The 20,686-nt window shown below is 50.3% G+C and overlaps 1 protein-coding gene across 1 annotated transcript in view; it reads right to left on the bottom strand.

Annotated features, from left to right (window-relative positions):
* Positions 1 to 951: 951 nt before the first annotated feature.
* Positions 952 to 20,686, bottom strand: part of USP22 (ubiquitin specific peptidase 22) — a 44,040-nt gene continuing 24,305 nt past the window's right edge. Inside the window, 9 exon segments of the mRNA XM_012001182.1 lie at positions 952 to 4,484; positions 5,309 to 5,458; positions 6,016 to 6,078; positions 7,974 to 8,065; positions 8,953 to 9,079; positions 12,756 to 12,914; positions 14,389 to 14,494; positions 17,280 to 17,427; positions 19,481 to 19,650. Of these exon segments, the coding sequence (XP_011856572.1) occupies positions 4,442 to 4,484; positions 5,309 to 5,458; positions 6,016 to 6,078; positions 7,974 to 8,065; positions 8,953 to 9,079; positions 12,756 to 12,914; positions 14,389 to 14,494; positions 17,280 to 17,427; positions 19,481 to 19,650 (1,058 nt within the window). The 3' untranslated portion in view covers positions 952 to 4,441.

Raw genomic sequence — 20,686 nt, 5'->3', positions numbered from 1 at the left:
ATGAATGTTATGCTTTCTACTGGAAACCACTGTATGGTGCTGACTCTCCCACAACCAGAAGGTGTAGTTGTGAGAGTGAGGGTGTGAAAGTGGACGATGTTGAGTATTGTACCCAAATGTCTCCAAGTTTTCCTACGCCTGTTCCGGAGAAATGGAGCTTTGCTGGTTGGAAGGTCCGAGGACCCAGGCAGAGTGAAGCTTCCCCCAGGCGACGTAACAATGGTTCTATTTAATAGGAGGAGACAGAACTAAGTCTGAAACCCGAAGTGTTCTCTGGTGTTCTTGGTGTTTCCATGTAAAGGAAGTCAAATAACTTGCCATAAAGGTTTGCCACAGAAGCATCTGAAAAAGGAGGGGGCAGAACTGTTCAGAACTCAGAGGCTTCAGAATTGAAGATGAGGCTGAGCAGGAGACTCCTGACCCGCTGAGGGCAGGGGAAGTATGTGGGGGCGGCTGGGAGAGGATGTCATCGAGGTCCACCATGGCCTCGTGACCTGTCACAGAATGATGCACTTGAATAGCTGTTCACATCTTTTCTCCACTGATGACAGTATTTCTATCCATTTGCTACTCTCCATGCAGGGAGCTTGCTACAAAATGCACATAACCACAGCCTGGGTCTTGTAATCCAAGCCTGGCAAGGATTCAGCATGTCAAGGGCTTCAGGTCTGAAGGTCCATGGCTGTCCTGAATCCAGGACGTCACCTTCCTGCCCAAAAAAGGAGGGACGAGGCTCAAGCAGCAGCAGGCCACTCACAGAAAGGGACGAAACGCTGAGTGCATGGCGTTCCTGACACCCAGACAAGTCTTTAGGCACAAAGCCAGGCTGCAGCTCTGGCCACTGACTCAGACCAGGGACGCCCCCATGCAGGCCGGTCTGCCCTGGCTGCTCTTCTCCCTCCTGCCACCCTCTCCTCGGCTGCTTGTGTCAATAAAAGGAAAACCGGCCAGTTTTCAGAGAAAATGTAGCTTTATTATGACAGAAAAGAGACTACAAAGCATTAGGGGAAGAGGAGGAGTCACAGAGCTCCTCAAAATGGGAGGGGAAAGGAAAGAGTAAACATCTTGGTAAATAAAGTCTCCAACCACAGCACAGTCAATTGGAATTTTTTTTCTTAATTTTTATTTTCAAACTTACAGTAAACAAAACAATCACTTAAATTGGCAAAAGAACAGCAATTTTACACAATGAAAAGCATACACACCAAGCCAAAATACAATAGCACTCGGGTCTATATGTTGCAGTGGCGCTGGCGCCGGAGGGAACGCCCAGGGAGGTTGCAGTGCTCACCAGGGAGCCCAGGTCCGCAGAGGGCCCCAGGGCCGGAGGGAGGCCGCCCACATTCCCAGCACATCCCCTGTCTCAAAGCACTCCCTTCAGGCATCTGAAGAGGGAAAGGCCATGTGGCTTCCTGGGAAGCACTGAAAGGCCAGCCAGCATCTCCGAAACACAGGCCATTTTTAACACTGCTGTGAATGTGTTGGGGTCACCGAGGGGGCCCATTAGTGGTCAGATGCACTTTGTCACAATTTACACCTACATGGGGCGATTACTAGGCAACGGGAGAACAGGTTTCCTGAATTTCATAGCCAGATGGGGAGCTAAAAGGAGAGATTCCTGAACCCAACATGTAAATATTTTGTTCCGACAAAGTAAATTCACAAGAGCACATCAAACACAAGACCTAATGCAAGGGGCAGTGCCGGGGCTGCTGCCTGCCTCCGGTGAGCAGCTCCTCGCCTCCGGTGAGCAGCTCCTCAGCAGCACGCATGGGGTAACTGCTTAGAACGGCAATGCCACAGTGGAAGAAGGGGGATGAACTTGGATACAAAAGTTAAGAATAATGCCCACCAAGAATGCATGTGACTCCACCTCTCTTCCCAGTTCTAATGTTCTCAGAACAGCAGACACCCCCGAATGCAAGTGGAACGAGGAAGGGGACCAGGGGTCGGCAGTGGGGAGGGGAGGCAGGGCCTGGCCAAACCCGGGCAGCTGCCAGAAAGGCCCAAGGCCCACACACTGCCTTCTGCATTTCCGCAAGACACCCCAGTAAACCAGGGCGTCCCAAGGTGGCAAGCCTTCAGGGAGGCACTGTCCAGCTCAGAATCCTGTGGGCCAACTTCAGTTAACTCTCCTATTAGATTTGTTCCTGATTAAAAGACTGCTCACAGGCCAGGCGCAGTGGCTCATGCTTGTAATCCCAGCACTTTGGAAGGCTGAGGTGGGTGGATTGCCTGAGGTCAGGAGTTCGAGACCAGCCTGGCCAACATAGTGAAACCCCATCTCTACTAAAAATACAAAAATTAGCCCGACGTGGCGGTGTATGCCTGTAGTCCCAGCTACTTGGGAGGCCGAGGCACGAGAATTGCTTGAACCCAGGAGGTAGAGGTTGCAGTGAGCCGAGACTGTGCCACTGCACTCCAGCCTGGGCAAGAAGAGCAAAACTCCATCTCAAAAAAAAAAAAAAAAAAAGACTGCTCATCCTCAAAAGAGATCTTCAAAGCACTGTCATCGAAACAGCAAAACTTGGTCACAAGGGGCCATTTCTGAAAATCTCAGCCCATCTGTTTCTCTGATAATTCATTTTATAAAGCATGCTTCCACGTGAATTAAATGCAGAAAGACAACAGAAAATGAACTGAGCACGTGGGCAAGAAACTGCATCCCTAAGGCTTCTGCCGCCCATGACGGTTCTGCGGGCTGTGATCGCCAAGTCCTGTGTTCTCGTATTTTCTACATTGAGCAGTGAGTAGCTACTCAGCTGCCACTGTCACCGCTCCCTCCCCAGCCCAGCCAGCTAAGGAGCTGGGTCTGATCCCCACCAGCTTCTCCATGGCCTGTGAGCTAAGAATACGTTTCATGTTTTTATATAGTTAAAAAAAAAAAAAATCTAACTTTCTTGACACGGAACATTATATGCAATTCAGATTTCTGTGTCTAAAAGCTGTACTGGACATAGCCACACTTCTGCACTATTTATGGCAGAGACCACATAGCCCACAGAACCGACAGTGTTGACTCCCTGGCTGTGTATAAAAACATCCGCCCACCCCCGAGACAGATGATCCTGTTCCTGCAGGACTGAAGCAGCCTCAGTTCAAATGCAGCTGGGGCTCCTGGGACAAGCCAGCCTGAGACACAGTGGCTTCATAAACTATGTTTAAGTACTTTTCCTCCCTCTTGCCCCTAGTTTATAATTTCTCAGTGGACAAATGGACAAACCATCTCTGAATACACAGATACATGCAAAATATCTTACAAGGAACAATGCATATCCTTCTACTTTCTCTTTCAGTTCTGCTGACAAGCTCAATCACGATGTCATCTTACCGCCACCACGCCCGAAAGTACACCAAACGTGAAGCAAAGGCAGACGAGACAAGATGCAGGCTCCACCAGAGGCCACTCCAGATTTGCGACCAACACACTTGGCTGCCAGGCAGTGGTCGCCAGGCAATGGGACAGAAGGCAGACAAAGAAAATATGCGGGAGGGAACCTATCAGACACCGGCAGAGGCTGCATTTACTCCAGCCTGAGATACCAGAGACACAGGATGAGCTGCAGCACGACTCTCCTCCGCTGCGCTCACTGCCAGCCCCCAGCAGACACCAAGGCACCCAGAGGAGCCAGGCACACAGGGCGGGCAGCAACATAAACGGCACCGATTAAAAAGCAAGACTCGCTCTCAAGACTAAAGGAGAAGTTATCTAAATTTCAGTATAAACTCAGTACTTCATTCACGTTACTAGTATTACATTTATGAAATTCACCTTTGTGGAAAAAGGAGAGGGAGAGGGATAAGAAAATGCCTGTCTCTAGAAAACTGCGAGATGCTTCCACGTGCAGCTTGATGCTAAGTTACCTGCGGAACAGACACGCTTGAAAACGCGACGTAGTGTCCTTACTTCCGAAGCTCTGGAGGCTGCTTCACAGCCGCTGAGAAAACGGAGGTGAAGAATTCCATACTCTCCGTATTTTAACACTAAAACATGAACAGAAAGGCATCTGCAAGGCCCTCTGTCCCACATACTACGCCGCTGCGTCTTCAGCTTACTGCTTCGATGGACCCATAATCTTACGGCAGGCAGGGGCCTTTCCACACCGAGTGCTGGGGAATGCCAGGCGGCGGCCACTCCGTGCTGTGAGGCCCCGGTTGCACCCCCATATCATGAGGATACAGGAGATGTTCTGGTGACGGGTGTACGCTGCTCCTCCCACCCAGAGCACACCCCTCATCTCATCCATCTTCAATGCAGCTCCGGGAGCCTCCCCGTCCGTGTGGTCCATCCCGACCCCATGGGTCCCAGGTGCAGACGGGCCACATCTGCATGGGAGGTGGTGTCACCAGGCCGGGGAGGCGGCGGGAGGCGGGAGAGGCAGGGAGGATCACTTTGTGAGGCTTGCGTTGCCTTCGTTTTTCTGACCAGCTACAGATAAGGCTACTCGTATTCCAGGAACTGTTTGTGATAGAACAGCAAGTACCTGTGGAGGCAGAGACAGGGAGGAGTTTTCAAGTGGGTCCAGTCCAGATCCACCTCGTCGCCCTGAAGGCTGTCCTTAATCCCAGATTCTTCCAAATAAAACCTCTCAAGAGGGCTTCCATGTTGCTCAGAATGTGAAGTGCAAAGCCCTCAGGGAGCTCATGGCAGCTGGGGTCCCCCTGACCCCTGGAGGGTCAACAGGTTTCTATGCCATGAAGGAACGAAACTGGAGAGAAGAGAGGAGCTGATAAAGAACTGATGTGGGCCAAGCCCGGTGGCTCACGCCTGTAATCCACATGCTTTGGGAGGCCGAGGCAGGAGGATTGCCTGAGGTCAGGGGTTTGAAATCAGTTTGGTCAACATGGAGAAACTCCATCTCTACTAAAATACAATATTAGGCAGGCGTGGTGGCAGGTGCCTATAATCCCAGCTACTTGGGAGGCTGAGGCAGGAGACTGACTTGAACCCAGGAGGCAGAGGTTGCAGTGAGCTGAGATCACACCATTGCAGTCCAGCCTGGGCCACAAGAGCGAAACTCCGTCTCAAAAAAAAAAAGAACTGATGTGTTCAGTTCACGTGGTTAAAAAACAACTGCTTTGATGTTCTCTGCGCTAAGGAAATGCCTCCAGAGAGGGCCTTTGCTCAGGCACCTCTTCTGCCACCATCAAGGCTGGCATCCTATCCAGAACAGGCCTCATTACTTGGGTAAATGAAGGTCAACACCTTTGAGTGGTCCTAGGCTCAGGCGTGGGCTGGTCTCAGCTATACCAGAGGGGAGAGCACCGTGGCCACCACAGGGCCTTCCTCCCACCCGACAAGACGCACCCTTCACTGTCCAGGACATCCTTGATGCTGGCCTTGGTGATGATGGCATCGTCACACTTGAACCACTGGTCTTTGTGCTGCCGGATAAAGCTGGTGTAATGGCCACTCTCCAAGGTCCCTTGATGGTTAACAACAGCAAACAGGGAATACCTAGTGCAGGAGGAAAGGAGAGGGAGGGCGCAGGTGGCTCAACGCCGCCACTCGAGGCCATCACCATCAGAAACCAGGCAGCCCAGGGAAGGAGTGGGAGGCCTGTGGGCCTGGCTGTCAACCCCTAGGGCCTCCGGCTGATGCACAGGAGGCTGCAGGAACTAAGGGAGCCTGGTCACACTCCCTGGCTCTAGCCTGGGTCCAGGCGCTTCCTGGAACCGCATCTCATGGGAGTGGTGACTGCAGTCAAGCAGTGGGGATCCTGGAACACTCCAGCCTTTCATTCTTTCTACCACCCTAAGGCAAGAAGAATGGACATCGAGCTTTCCAGATGGAACCTCCCTCCTGCCAGAGGCCAGGAGTGGGACTGGGCTCCTCCAACAGGAGGCAGCATTTGTGGCGCCGCGTGGAGCGGCCTTTCCTAGTGGAGCTGCGGGCAGCCAAGCGGGAAGGAGGTCAGTGGTGGGGACCTGCAGGGTACCCTACAGGGCAGACAGGAACCCACCCCAGCTCTTGGCCCAAGGCCTCGGACACCCACACCGCTGAGCACCACTTACTTGTTGTCATTGTTGAGACTGTCCGTGGGCTGCTGGTACTGTCCATTCATCCTGCTCTCTTTGCTGTAACAGACAACGGCAGTATTCAGCATCGTTAAAATCATCAGGCCCAGAGATACAAGCCTCTCCTGAAACTGACACTTATCCAGGCTTGGCCATGCAGACACTGCACCGGGCTGCGCTTTATGGTTCAGGTGGAAATCTCCCCAGGTTTTGTGAGGACACTGACACTCGAGCTGTGGAGGCCCCTGCCTCAGAGCACACCTGGGTCCTGGGGCCACCTGGTGTGGCCCCTGGTTCTTCCAAGGTGGGTCCTGAATAGGGCTGGTGATGGGAGCTGGCTCTGCAGGAATCTGAGTTTGGTTTGTGACAAAGCAGATGGTGAAGGCGCCCTTCCTCCCACATGTAAAGGGTTAGCTTGAAAGGGTAAGCTGAATCCATTTCACAACCTAGGCAGGTGCCTCCTCAAAAGGGACAAAGATTGCTGCTCATTGTTTCATGACCAGCACCTCTCCTAGTGAGACAGGGGAGAGGCGGTGCTGGGAACAGGAAGCCATGCATTGTTTACTGCATTTTCCCACGGCTGTGTTTGGCAGGAAACACCAAGATCTTTGAGACCCTGACGTTAGAACAATACTGTCACCTCCCTCAGTACGTGACCATCGTGGTCAGGCTGATGGCATGGAGCTCTCACTCTGGTGGTCTTGTTTTATTCAGGAGGTCAGCTGTGTGCCACAGCGGTGGGACAGGCCAGTAACTACCAAAAGGCAACATGCTTTCCACAGTGCTGGGGCTGGGACTGTGGCCGCCAAAAAATAACACCCTGCAAATAACAATACCCACATCTCGACCCTCAGAACCTGAGACTGGGACCTCATTTGTAAAACCAGTCTTTGCAGAGACTCGAAGTAAACATGTTGAGATAAGATCCTCCTGGATGATCTGCCTGGGCCCTAAAGCCAGTGACCACTGTCATGACAGAGAAGCAGAGGGAACTGGACACAGACTCAGGGGAGCTGGCCACATGACCCAGAAATGAGGGGAGTGGTGCAGCCACAGAAGGAACACGTGGAACCACTAGCAGCTGGAGGCGCTGAGGAATGGAACCCCCCAGACCCCTGTAGGACCATGGGGCCCTGACAACACCTTGATCTCAGATTTCCGACCTCTAGAACTATGAGGAAATTTAATTTTAAGCCACCAAGTTTTTGGTCATTTGTCACAGAGCCACAGGAAACTCCTATTTGTCTCATGCACTGGTAAGCAGCTCAATGCCAAGTGCCCCATAATAGGCAGATGTGGAAAGGAAAATGCAAGCTACAACTGCAAAACCGGCTACGTCTGTCTGTACTTCAACATCTGTTCCATGAATTGAAGTGCTGCCTTCTCGCTGTGATCCTACCTCGAGGACTTTGCCGGTTCGAAAGTGGATTGAGAATTGTTAAGAGAAACATTCAAAACAGAAACAGGGTATCTGATGAAAAACCACTCATTAACATGTGCCATATCTTAAGATCAGGATAAATAGATTTTGGGAAGGTGGGGTTTATATTAATATCAACAGTCATCTTTTTTTTTTTTTTTTGAGATGGAGTCTCATTCTGTCACCAGGCTGGAGTGCAGTGGTGCGACCTTGGCTCACTGCAACCTCCACCTCCTGGGTTTAAGCATTTCTCCTGCCTCAGCCTCCCAAGTAGCTGGGACTACAGGCGCCTGCCACCACGTCCAGCTAATTTTTGTATTTTCAGTGGAGACGGGGTTTCACCATGTTGGCCATGATGGTCTCAATCTCTTGACCTCGTGATCTGCCCTCCTCGGCCCCCTGAAGTGCTGGGATTACAGGCGGGAGCCACCGCACCGGCCAACAGTCATCTTATCATAGGAGATCCCAGCTGCATTCCTGTCCTGATAAGATCACAGCCCCTCCAGACACAGAACCGGCCTACACCCCCACCTACCTGGAGGCCATGAAAGGGGTCATATCCAGCTCCAGGGGGAAGGACACATACGTGGTGATCTTCCGCCGCAGCTTGGCTGAGTGTTCAAATCGCTGCAGAAATAGGAAAGGGGCAGAGGGAAGAGGAAAGAAGACCAGAAATGTCATTGGAAGCTTCAGGGGCTTCTTCCAATGACAGGTGTCTGTGTATCTCTTTGTATTTTATTGAATTGCCTTGTAGCTACAGCTAGAATTACAGATTCAAAAACATAATGGTAATCCACCCAAGTCCTCACGTACAGGGTTCAAGTCAAGTCTTCAAATGATGGGACTGTTCAGTGGTAACACCAAGGGTACAAGAAGTAATCTCACAGCACACCCAGCAAAGCACAGAAAGCAAAACAAAGATCCATGGCTCGTGGCAGCAAAAACAAGCAAATTGTTCCTTTCACCAGACAGAAGACATTCTTTTGCCTAGATCAGGAGTCACCCATTCCAGCCAGCAAGCTAGGAATGGGTGCTTTCCATGTTTAAAGCGTGGTAAAATGAAACAAAGAACATGCAACAGAGAATCGTAGGATCGCACGCAGCCTGTGGAGCCTGACATCTTTACTATCCGGGCCTTCAGAGAAAGAGCTTGACAACTCCTGGACCAGATCTGAATGCTGAGGGCCTTTGTCTTAAAAGAAAACAGAAAACCAGAGGAGGGGTAGCTGGAGGAACGGCAGGAGGAAAAAAAAGTCACAACCACTCCGCTTCCCAAGAAAAGTAACTCTCATCCTACTTTCACTGTGAAGCCACTGATTTTGTTTACCGCAGCACAGACAAAAGGACAATTCACAGACAGGAGGACAATTCACTCACATCCACCCTTCCTCGGTGTTCTTCCTGCTTGCTGCAGTTATGAAAAATGCAACCGCACAGCAAACCAAAAGGCTGAGGGCCGTACTGTGGACTAACAACTAAGTCTGCCATCAGAGTTGGCTTTCTGGAAAACTTACTTTGAGATGAAAACAGGCTACGATGGGCAGTTTCTTCATAGTGAGCTGCTTCGTGGACTCCTGGTAGCTATGGCAACCGCTGCATTTGATCTTGGCGCTGCTGCCCAAGTGCTCTGGTCTGGTGAATCTACAGGCGTTTAAAGAAGACAGAAGCAGTAAGGGAGATGTAAGAGACAGAAAAATGGCAGGAAAGAGGTATTTTATCTCTTTCAATGGGTTCATTTCCCTACCAAAAACACACACATACAACTAAAAATGAAACAATGAAAAAAAGAGAAAATGTTGTCCACCTTCGCTGCCTGTCTCTTTAAAGAACATTTATCTTAAATATTTTATTTCCAGGATAGGCCTAGGGGAATGGTAATAATTTTCTAACTACCACATGACCCAGCAGTTGAATTTAAGCCAGAAAAATGAAAACGAATGTTCACACAAAAACCGTCCACAAACGTGTGCCAGAGTGTTACTCGTAAGAGTCACAAAACTGGAAACACCTCGCTTCTTCCCATGGGTGAATAATTAAAGAAACTGTGGAACACTGTACCATGGAATATGAGTCAGCGGCAAAAAAGGAAAGAACTACTGATCCTAAGCTGCACCCTGGATGCATCCCGAGAATTAGGATGCACAAGAAAAGCCAATCTCAAAGGGTTCCCTGTTACATGATTCGGTTGACATGACATTCTGGAATTGTCAGGTGTATGGAAATGGAGAAATACGGGGTGACTGGGGTTACGGAGCGGGTGGTGGGCAGGGAGGCAATGGAGATGCTGGGTACTTTCTGTATGAATGTCTGAATCCTGGCCAGGGCCTCGCACCACAGGGCTGAAGAGGTCGCCATTAGGGGACCAGAGTAAAAGGTACCTAATGGCTTCTTACAACTGTGTGTGATCTCAACACAAGCAGTTTAATGTAGAGAGGCGAGAGGTTGGCCAGGTGCGGCGGCTCACGCCTGTAATCCCAGCACTTTGGGAGGCCAAGGCGGGCGGATCACCTGAGGTTGGGAGTTCAAGACCAGCCTGACCGACATGGAGAAATCCCGCCTCTACAAAAAATACAAAATTAGTCAGGCAAGGTGGTGCATGCCTGTAATCCCAGTTACTCGGGAGGCTGAGGCAGGAGAATCACTTGAACCCGGGAGGCGGAGGTTGCAGTGAAGCCAAGATCGCATTACTGCACTCCAGCCTGGGCAACAAGAGCAAGACTCCATCTCAAAAAAAAAAAAAAAAAAAAAAGAGAGAGAGAGGCGAGAAGTCTGGGAAAGGTAATTTCCTGACGGTGCAGAGGCAGGAGGTAGGAGGGCTGCATCGGAAGTGTGTCTGGCACAGGTGTCAGCTGCCACTGACAAAACACATGGAACAGATGATTCAACAAAGCGCACGCCAAATTTTGAAGCTGAAACACCAGTAACAAATTCAATCTTTTCACAACCAGGTATGGAAAGCCCTTGTTTATGCTCTGGAAATTCTGCCATCTTATCTAGGGCAAGATGAGGGGGCCTCTGGGCAAAGCTGCACCTGTTTCGTTGCTAGCTTTGTGATCTGCTCTCCAAAGGACTTGAAAAGGAGCCTTTGCTTGCAATACAAAGTGGGGAAGGGCGCACTCTACCTCTCCTCCACCTTCCCGGGAGCCAGCACCACATCATGTCTCTCCTAACAACACAGGCTTTCTACACATTGTAGTTTGTGAAGTGTCTCCCTCATGGCCTGCTGTTTTGGCAAAGCTTTCATTTTATTGGAATTTATGATTAAATTTAATTTAGCTGCAAAGACTTTCTTTAAAAAGGTTTTGGTTGGCTGGGCGTGGTGGCTCACACCTGTAATCCCAGCACTTTGGGACCCCAAGGTGGGAGGATCACGAGGTCAAGAAATCAAGACCATCCTGGCCAACATGGTGAAACCCTGTCTCTACTAAAAATACAAAAATTAACTGGGCATGGTGGCGGGCGCTGTAATCCCAGCTACGTGGGAGGCTGAGGCAGGAGAATCGCTTGAACCTGGTAGGTAGAGGTTGCAGTGAGCCGAGGTTGCGCCACTGCACTACAGCCTGGAGACAGAGCAAGACTCTATCTCAAAAAAAAAAAAAAAAAAAAAAAAGGTTTTGGTTTTCATTGTTTATTTGAAGTAATTTTCCAAATTAAAAAATATGATACTCTATTACGTGGACTTAACAAGGTAACAAAGTTGATGCTTTCAAAATTTGAAACATGCAAACTTTCAGGAGGGCACAGTGGCTCATGTCTGTAATACCAGCATTTTGGGAGGCTAAGGTGGGGGGATCGCTTGAGCTCAGGAGTTCAAGACCAGCCTGAGCAATGTGGCAAGACTCTGTCTCTACAGAAAAAGAAAAAAGGCCTGGCGTGGTGTGGCTCACACCTCTAATCCCAGCACTTCGGGAGGCCAAGGCAGGTGGATCAACCTAAGGTCAGGAGTTTGGGACCACCCTGGCCAACGTGGAGAAACCCCGTCTCTACTAAAAATACAAAAGTTAGCCAGACATGGTAGCGGGCACCTGTAGTCCCAGCTACTTGGGAGGCTGAGGCAGGAGAATTGCTTGAACCTGGGAGGTGGAGCTTGCAGTGAGCCGAAATCACACCACTGCACTCTAGCCTGCACTCTAGAGAGAGCGAGACTCCGTCTCAAAAATAAATAAATAAAAATAAATAAATAAATCACAAAATCAGCTAGGCATGGTGGCACGCATCTGTAGTCCCAACTACTCAGGAGGCCGAGGCAGGAGACCAAGGCTGAGCCCAGGAGATCGAGGTTGCAGTGAGCTATGATGACACCACTGCACTCCAGCCTGCATGACAGAACAAGACCCTATCTCAAAAAATAAAATAAACATGCAACTTTGGTCCTGCTGACTATGCAGCCAGACAGAAACCAAAGGCTCGTACCTCTTCTAAGGGATACTTCCACTCAACAAGGACTCTTCTGCATTACGTTTAACTGATGCAAATAAAGACTATAAAACAATAGACAAAGTTTAGGAAGGTTTTCTCCTGTCTTTTACAATTGTATGCTACAGCTACTTAAATACATTTTTTTTTTTTTTTTAAATCACTCACAGTTGTGGTGGCTCACGCCTTGAGCACTTTGGGAGGCCAAGACGGGCAGATCACCTGAGATCATGAGTTCGAGACTAGCCTGGCCAACATGGTAAAACCCCCGCTCTACTAAAAATACAAAAATTAGCCAAGCATGGTGGTGCACACCTGTAGTCCCAGCTACTCAGGGGAATCACCTTAACCTGGAAGGCAGAGGCTGCAGTGAGCAGAAATCATACCACTGCATTCCAGCCTGGGCGACAGAGCATGACTCTGTACCCCCCAAAAAAAAAAAATCACTTTGTAAATATTGCTACTTATCCCAAATGAAGCAGTACGTGCACAATTTCAAAAACGGCCCTAAGAGTACAGAACATCACAACTAAGTTTCAATCATGTGCAGAGAAGGCTGTGGACCATGGGGAGAGGGCCAGGCACGTCTCAGCTCACACTCCAGGGTAGGTGATTAGAACAAGGGCTAAGGGAGCATCCAGTTTGGCTCTGGGTACATTTACATGCGGAGGTTGGAATAGCAGATGCTGACACCGACACCTGGTGCTGTGCAAAGCTGGGGGACAGAAATATCGAGTCATCTGGTCAAAACAAAGGACGAGCTAGCACCAGAGACTGCAGCCAACCCAGGCAATGCCGCATCGTTGCCCAGGCTCTGTCCTCTGCCCAGGCTTTGGTCCTGATGGAGCACAGCCTTCCCGCCAGAAGACTCGCCCTGGCCGTGTGGGTGCAGGCCTCTCACCGTCGCAGGCAGTCCGTGAGCGTGGTGGTTCCCGACACGTGGCTTTCCCCGTTTACCACGTTGCCCTCGCTCCCTGGGCTCAGGGGCCAGAACGGGGTGGAAGAGCCGGGGAGATCCAAGCTGATGTCCCAGAAGGGGTCGATGGTGGTGGAGACTCCACTGGAAGCAGAGGGAAAACATGGCTGTGAGGACTGACACCAACCCAGCTCGAGGCAGCCTGGCGGGGTGGGGCATTCCCACATCCCTTCCTCGCTGTGCCCTTTGTTGCAGTGACACTCAGGTGGGATGGGGCAGGAGCGAGAGCAGCTGTGCTCACACCCAACGTGTCCTAGTTCCCAAGGTGGCCCTGGGGAGGGGCGTGTGTGAACTCGGAAGGCGAGGGGCGCTCCTCAAACAAGGGCTTCCCAGTCTGGAGACCATCACAGTCACTGAGGGACTTAGGAGGAGGATAAACTCATGGGTCCCATCAGAGGCTCTGAATTGAATCCACAGGTCTATCTCAGCTGCATCTAGAACTTGGGGCCTGTGACCCTAGGTGACACTGGAGACCTCCGCACACTTCACAGAGTGTGGCTTTTCAACGCTGCATTTCACAAGGCCAGTTCCTTGCTAGCAATTTATTTAACAATACAAAAAACAAAAACTCGCAGACTGGGAAATTTACTCTCGATATTTACATGGGATTTAAATCTTGAGACAATCTCGTGCTACTGGAATTCAGCAGTTAAGGAACAGCGAGAAGGTCCAAATTGCTCAGAGCAAACTCGGTTTCTAATGCTCAGAGCCAAGGCCCCTAACGGTCTACACTCCTTATAGAAAACAGCCCCCGTGACACAAGCAGCACTGGCCTTTCCCGATATTTGCTGGTCTTAAACAGTTTAGAAGTGACGATCCATTCCGGGTTCTGAAAAATTTCGGCGCATCACGTCCAGGGTTTTTAAAACTTCAACTGGAGTAAAGAACAGGGCCAGGCACAGAGGCCCACACCTGTAGTCCCAGTTACTTGGGAGGCTAAGGAGGGAGGATCGCTTGAGCCCATGGGTTCAAGGCCAGCCTGGGCAAAATAAAAAAGACCCCCATGCCTTAAAAAAAAAAAAAAAAAAAAACACCAGCAGCATGCACTGAGGTTGGATGAGAGGGTCTCTCTGACCTAACAAAGCAGTGGATTCTCCCTGCACTCAACGCTTGGGGCTCTAAGCAGAGACCACACCCGAGAAGAATCAGGGCCACTACATCAGAGAAAATGGAACCAGAAACCATAAAATACCAACACACTTTGAAGCACGTATGCAAACAATCCATCACGCATGAGTCACGCCTTCTTGAAAAGGGCTATTTTACTTGGTCCCTGGTCAAGGACTGTAAGATGAGAAATGGGGGAAGCTTCCAAGAACACACTGCTGGCTGTGGACAACAGCCAAGACCTCAACACAAAGGGCTCGCATCCCAAGGGGACACCTCCGCAAGAGGAAGCACCCCCACCCCACAGCCTTCACTCTCAGGGCAGCTGTTAATCATTTTTCTTGCAGCCTCCTTAAAGACCTCTCAGAGCACACACAGCTCTAGAGACTGGGAGGATGTCAGTACGGCCCCAGAGGGTTTGACACTGCCAAGCACGCAGCCTCTCACTTACTGGCAAACTTGGCAGGTGACGTCTGACTGCAGCCCGCCCGTGAAGATCTGGTCTATGATGCAGTTGCAGTGGTTGGGGTTGTTGGCCTTCTTCCCGTTGTCATCACCTGGGGACAGACCACGGCTCTGGGATTAGCGTCTGCGCGCCCCAAAGATGGGGAGTCTCTAAGGAAAGAGCAGTTCACCCTGCAGAGGCCTGGGGAAGCCAGGGCCGGTGCTTTAAAAGGCCACATGAGGACACGTCTCATTTTAGCAGAGGGTCTCCTCGTTATTTTAATGTGATGAGAAATTACAGCACTTGGATTTTCAATGTTCCTTTTTCTCATTCCCTAAGAGCCCCACAGCTTCAATCTCGCCAAGAAAACCCACCTAATGCCCAATGACTGAGCAGGGTAATTGATTCCCATTTTCATACGAAGAATGATTGAATCAATATTGTTCCGGTGAGACAGCTGAACATACGGTGGGCCAGGTACACCTGGGGAAGCCCCATACAACCCTGCTCCCTGACTAGGTAGCATGGTGCCCCGAGTTCAGAAAGTGACACCGCAGGACACTCTCAGGCTGTCCTCATCAGTTGGAGCCCCCGGGGGACAGGGTGTCTTCCAGTCAGTTGCATCTGGAAGTGCCACTCCCATCCTCTCTATTCAATACACGCTTCATTCATATTCATGTGTGTGCATCTGCAAAGAAGAAACTTAAGTAGCAGAACTTAATTCATATGTGGAATACATATTCTAAATAACTTCACTAGACAGTGGGGACAGGGCACGAGGCCACCTGTATATATGTCACAGTTCAAAGACACTGAATTATGACACAGGAATAGAGAGTGGCCATTGAGTCTTCTGAGAGGGATCTCAAATTCATGGGACAAAATGTTAGGGGACAAGAATATCCATACAGGAAGACGCAAAGAATGATGAACAGAATGGCCGGGCGCGATGGCTCACGCCTGTAATTCCAGCACTTTGGGAGGCCGAGGCGGGCGGATCACGAGGTCAGGAGATCAAGACCATCCTGGCTAACACAGTGAAACCCCATCTTTACTAAAAATACGAAAAACTAGCTGGGTGTGGTGGCACACGCCTGTAGTCCCAGCTACTCAGGAAGCTGAGGCAGGAGAATCACTTGAACCCAGGAGGCAGAGGTTGCAGTGAGCTGAGATCGCACCTCTGCACTCCAGCCCGGCAAGACGGTGAGACGGCGAGACTCTGACTCAAAAACAAAAGAAAACAAAAGTCGATAAACAGAAAGATGCCGTGGAGGCCAAAAGGATAAACAACTGCACGTAACCAAGGGCACGTGGCCAGGCTACCTTGCTAAATGGCTCTGGCAACCACGTTTCTAAACAGAAGAACCCGACATCAGACATTTCCAAGGGAATTCTGTCAGAAGCACGTCACTGGTTTGGTCACATTTTTGGTCATATGACTATTTTAACAGCGATGCATTTTTGAACAAGTGATTTTTAGAACATCTTTCTGCTGCTTGCAGAAGGCTCTTCGTTATTCTGACTAGGTGCTTGAGATAATAGCGTAGTCGACTTCCACAGTGCTCTTTCCTCTCGTAAATCATACTAGGAAACAAAACTCTACCTAAGCTACTAAACACTAAGTAACTTTCCTTTGATTTCTAGGGTAAGGATTAAAAGGATCACGCAGTTTTTCAGAGCGGAAAAAAAAAAAGCACCAAAAGAAAACAGAACCCAGTCACATTTGACCAAAACCAGCCATTTTAGCTCAACTGTGGGTTGTTTCTGGGCTGTGTTCTCAGAACCCACAGGGTGTGCGTCAGCGCCTAGCCCCGGCTGCACAGCCCTGAGACTGGTGAGAAGCGATGGGAAGGCCAGCCCACCAGGCTGCTCAACTCGGTGAACTGTCAGAAGAGGACTCTGTTCTCTGAAAGACTCCACGTTAAAATTAACCAGTAGGATATCGCCTACAACTAGCTGTGCCAGCCCAGAAGCCACAGGTAACTCACAAGCAACCAGGTGCCCTGTTAGCTGAGGGCACGGCTTCTCAGAGCGTGGCATCTGAACCAGCGGCATCAGCATCGTCTGGCAACCGAGTAGGAGTAAAGCAGCCCTCGCCCCCCGGAGACCTGCTGAATCAGAAACGCCAGCACGCGCTTTAGGAAGACCTGCAAGTGACCAGCCCACTGTGTGAGAATCACCCCTCAGTCTCTCTGCCTGTAGAGACAGACTTCAGCTGCAGGTCTCTCACACTGGGATCTCCACCGTGACGAGTGCTGAGGAGCCGATCTTGGCTGAAGTCATTCAGTCCTAGCCTCCCACCTCCAGCCCTAAGAGCTGCCCCCGCCAACTATCAACAGCACACACCTCTGAGAACCTCGAGGGCACCACCCTGGGGCCAGGCTGTGGGACGATGTTGTGGGAGATGGCCCAGGCCCAATGAGACCCCAAGAGAAGCTTTGCTCGTCCTGTGTCCCAGCTCTCCGGCTATTTCAGAGCAACCACCAGTCCTCCTGGAGAGTCCCCAAGGGGAAGGAGACGGCTGGCTGATTGTGTTTGGGGGATGTCCAGAAGCCTCAGGCCTGATAACCCACAGGATCCCAGAAATGCCAAGGCAGGCAGGGGCCTCAAAGCACAGGCCCAAGAGGGCTCCAAGAACTTGCTGTTCACTGTGATGGGTCACTGAGGACCTGCCATACTGCTGGAACTACTTCCTCGCCTCTTAAAAACAAACCAGGAGGAGCCTCTCTGAGGTCATTAGTTATGGTGACCTCAGAAACAAATGACAACAAAGGCTACAAAACAATGGAACGTGTCACCTGTGCCCCTTTCTGCACGAGCGCACACGCTCGCTTTGCTTCCTTCCCCTTCGAGGAAAACATCCTGCGCTGGTGGAGGGCACAGAGCCCAGCGCCCACCTTTGCAGTGTCGGTGGAGCACGTCCAGGGCCGCGATGAGGAACTCGTGGGCATCCTGCTGCTCGTAGCCTGCCAGGTGCCTCGCGTGGGTCCACACCAGGTGCAGCAACTTATAAGGGATGTGAGGGGACCGGTGTCCGGAGTAAAACTGCCAGAGGGTGGGGAAAGGAAACCTTGTCAGGAATAAATGTAGACTCTGAACACAGAGTACACACAATCAAAACCTTTATCAGATGCCTACCATTGGCTGTGGTTCATTTGACACAAATGGTTCAATTTTACTTTTCTACTTTTTGCAAAGTCTATTTTTATCTGGGCTCATTGGACTTTTTGAGTCCTCATATGAATTTTTACCTTTCCACCATCTAGTTTTCCACATATAAGCCTAAAAGATGAACTACGACTTGCTACTATGAGATCACATGCAAATAAAAGTGACTCGATTTGCCCAATACTAGTTTCCTCAAAGCACCAGCCAAACCACTCTGGCCCATGGACACCAGCACCGCCACAAAGGGAAGCACATCACTGTGATGATGCAGAATTCACCAGCATCAGCCACAGGACTCTCTGGCTCCGAGGCTAATAGGAATGAGCTCAGGGCTTGCCAGCCAATCAATCCTCTCCACCAGCTCCATTCAGGACCCAGACCCAGCAGCACACCTTCCATCCCACGGCTTCCTCACCAGGTCAGACCCACAGAATGGTCTTGCCTGTTCAAATACAGAATTCATGACAGTTTTATTCCTCATCAAAAAACCCCAAAACCATAGACCACCCAAATGTGTCTGAATTGGGAAAGAGACAACCATAGCCCATCTACATAATGGAACCCAACTCAGCCATCGAAAGCACACGTCATGGATGCGCGCAAGACACGGGTGAATCCACCCAGTATTATGTTAAGTAGGGACAGCCAGATTCTGAAAGGCTACTTCCTGCATGCATCCATCCGTATGATGTGCTGGTAAAGGACACTCAAGGTACCGAAGACAGATAGGCGGCTGCCGGGGTCTGGGGACGAGGGGTTGACTTCAGAAGGGCATGAGGGAGTTTGGGGAGGTGACGGCTCTTCATCTTGAGTAGCAGCAGTTACAAAACTATGCATTCATCAAAACCCATCTACCTATACACTAAAAGGTGGATGTGACTGTAATTTACACCTTAACAAACCTGAGTCTAAAAACAATCTAACACAAGGAGCTTATCACTGAAGTCAGTGACACAACCGCCCACCAACTTCCCAGCTGCCCCCTCCTTTCTCCTATTTGGGCCGTGCCCCCAGCACTTATGGCACATTGCAGGTACTTTGAGGAAATGGCTTAGGCGCAACCAGAGGCTGGCAATCTGTTTTTGAAAGGCCCAGGCAGTAAATAATTTCAGCTTTCCAGGTTGAATAGCCTCTGTCCAAATGCTCAACTCTGCAGCTGTGTTGCAGAGCTCAACTCTGCAACTCCACAAAAGTGACCAATGACCAGACATACACGAGTGAGCGGGCATGGCTGCGTCTCTCAGAGGTTACCAACAGAAACAGGCCAGGGCTGCTGTGCAAGGCTCCTGAAGAACAGGCACCAGCCTGGTTATTAGTTGAGGTAACTGAGCTGCTTCAGCTCTGAGAAGCATGTCTGAGTCACGGAGCCAGTGGGGGCTGAGGCGGCAGCCATGATACGCCTTGCCCTGAGCACTGCCATGCTCTGACGCCAGGGACAGACGTGGACAGGAATGCTACACATGCAGCCCACAAGAACTGCCAACGTGTAGCACGTAGCTCATGAGGACAGAGGCTCTGACTGGGCATGCTTAGAGAGGCCTGGCAGCGGAGGAGACCCACATACCAGGGCGCAGGAGGGTGGCACATGCATGCCTTTCTGAGCCAGGAAGGTAGACCATGGAGGAAGAGGAATGGGGAGAATCACCTGCCTTTAGAGACAAATGTCACCCGCCAGGGAACTCTCTGCCACACGCCTCTCAAAGAGCTCCTCCTTGTTCTGAGTCAGCAGCCCGTCCCCCCAAATCATGTCAGGTCTTCCCTTTTTGGAAAACTGTGTTTTCCATAATAGACATGTATATTAAACAGTAACTTACTACAAAAGGTTCTAAATGTATCTTTCTTTATCAGGGTCCACCCTATTGAATTTTTTTTTTTTTAAGTGGAAACAAAGTAACAGAAATGCTCCCCTGCATTAGTCAATGGTGCTCACCTCCTGAAACAGTGAGGACATCTCACACACCAGACAGGAGCTGGGGCTCTGCATCTCACAGCGGTGCCTGTCAGACAGGAAGAAGTCCCGCAGAAGTGGCGTGTGGGTCAACGCCTGCACGATGCAGTTCATGAAGCACGTGTTTCCAAGGTTGATGAGCCCGCGCAGACCTGGACACAAGTCGCCGGAGAGCCGGGGTTACCCGTGTGCTGAGCCACAGGTGCCGCTGGATCCCAGCGGCTTCCTCTACCTCTACGTACTCATTTTCTTTCATTCATTCATTCAAGAAGCCAGAAAACGATGAGGTATCGCATTTTGCTAGTTTTTACGCCACTTCTACATGAACGGTATTGAAGAATGTCCACCACCATCGCCCCCTCCCACTTCAGCCATTGTATGCTTTGACAGAATTACACAAATATAGTTTCTACGGCAACGGACCAGGTCAGAGTGGAGCCTAACAAACAAACAAAACAGCTTTTTAAAAATGTTCTAGGATACTTGGACACACGAAGGGGAACATCACACACCGGGGCCTGTCGTGGGGAGGGGGGAGGGATAGCATTAGGAGATATACCTAATGTAAATGACGAGTTAATGGGTGCAGCACACCAAACACGGCACATGTATACATATGGAACAAATCTGCACGTTGTGCACATGTACCCTAGAACTTAAAGTATAATAATAATTAAAAAAAAAAAATGTTCTAGGGCCAGGTGCAGGGGCTCATACTTGTAATCCCAGCACTTTGGGAAGCCAAGGCATGAGGATCACTGGAGCCCAGGAGTTCGACACCAGCCTGGGAAACATGGTGAAACGTCTCTATGCAAAACACAAAAATTAACCAAGCATGGTGGTGTGCACCTGCAATGCCAACTACTTAGGAGGCTGAGGTGGAAGGATCACTTGGGCCCAGGATCACTGCTCGGAGGCTGCAGTGAATTGCGCTCCAGCCTGGGCGACAGAGCAAGACTCTGTCTAAAAAAAAAAAAAAAAAAAAGTTCTAAAGGGTATTCCCTCAACTTGTAGAAAATTCAGCGAACACTTACACTCACACACATTTCTCTCCCTGATGATTACTGTGCCCAGCCTCACCCTGGCCAGAATCAACTTGAGTCCCTTTACCCACACAGACACCGAAGGCAGGGCCATTGCCACACATCACTCTGCACCCCACGCCCACTGCAGGTCCCTGCAGAGAAC

The sequence above is a fragment of the Mandrillus leucophaeus genome, unplaced genomic scaffold (assembly GCF_000951045.1).
Source record: "Mandrillus leucophaeus isolate KB7577 unplaced genomic scaffold, Mleu.le_1.0 Scaffold651, whole genome shotgun sequence".
NCBI classification, from domain to species: domain Eukaryota; kingdom Metazoa; phylum Chordata; class Mammalia; order Primates; family Cercopithecidae; genus Mandrillus; species Mandrillus leucophaeus.
Note: the sequence above shows the minus strand (reverse complement) of the source record. Positions and strands in the feature narration are given on the sequence as shown.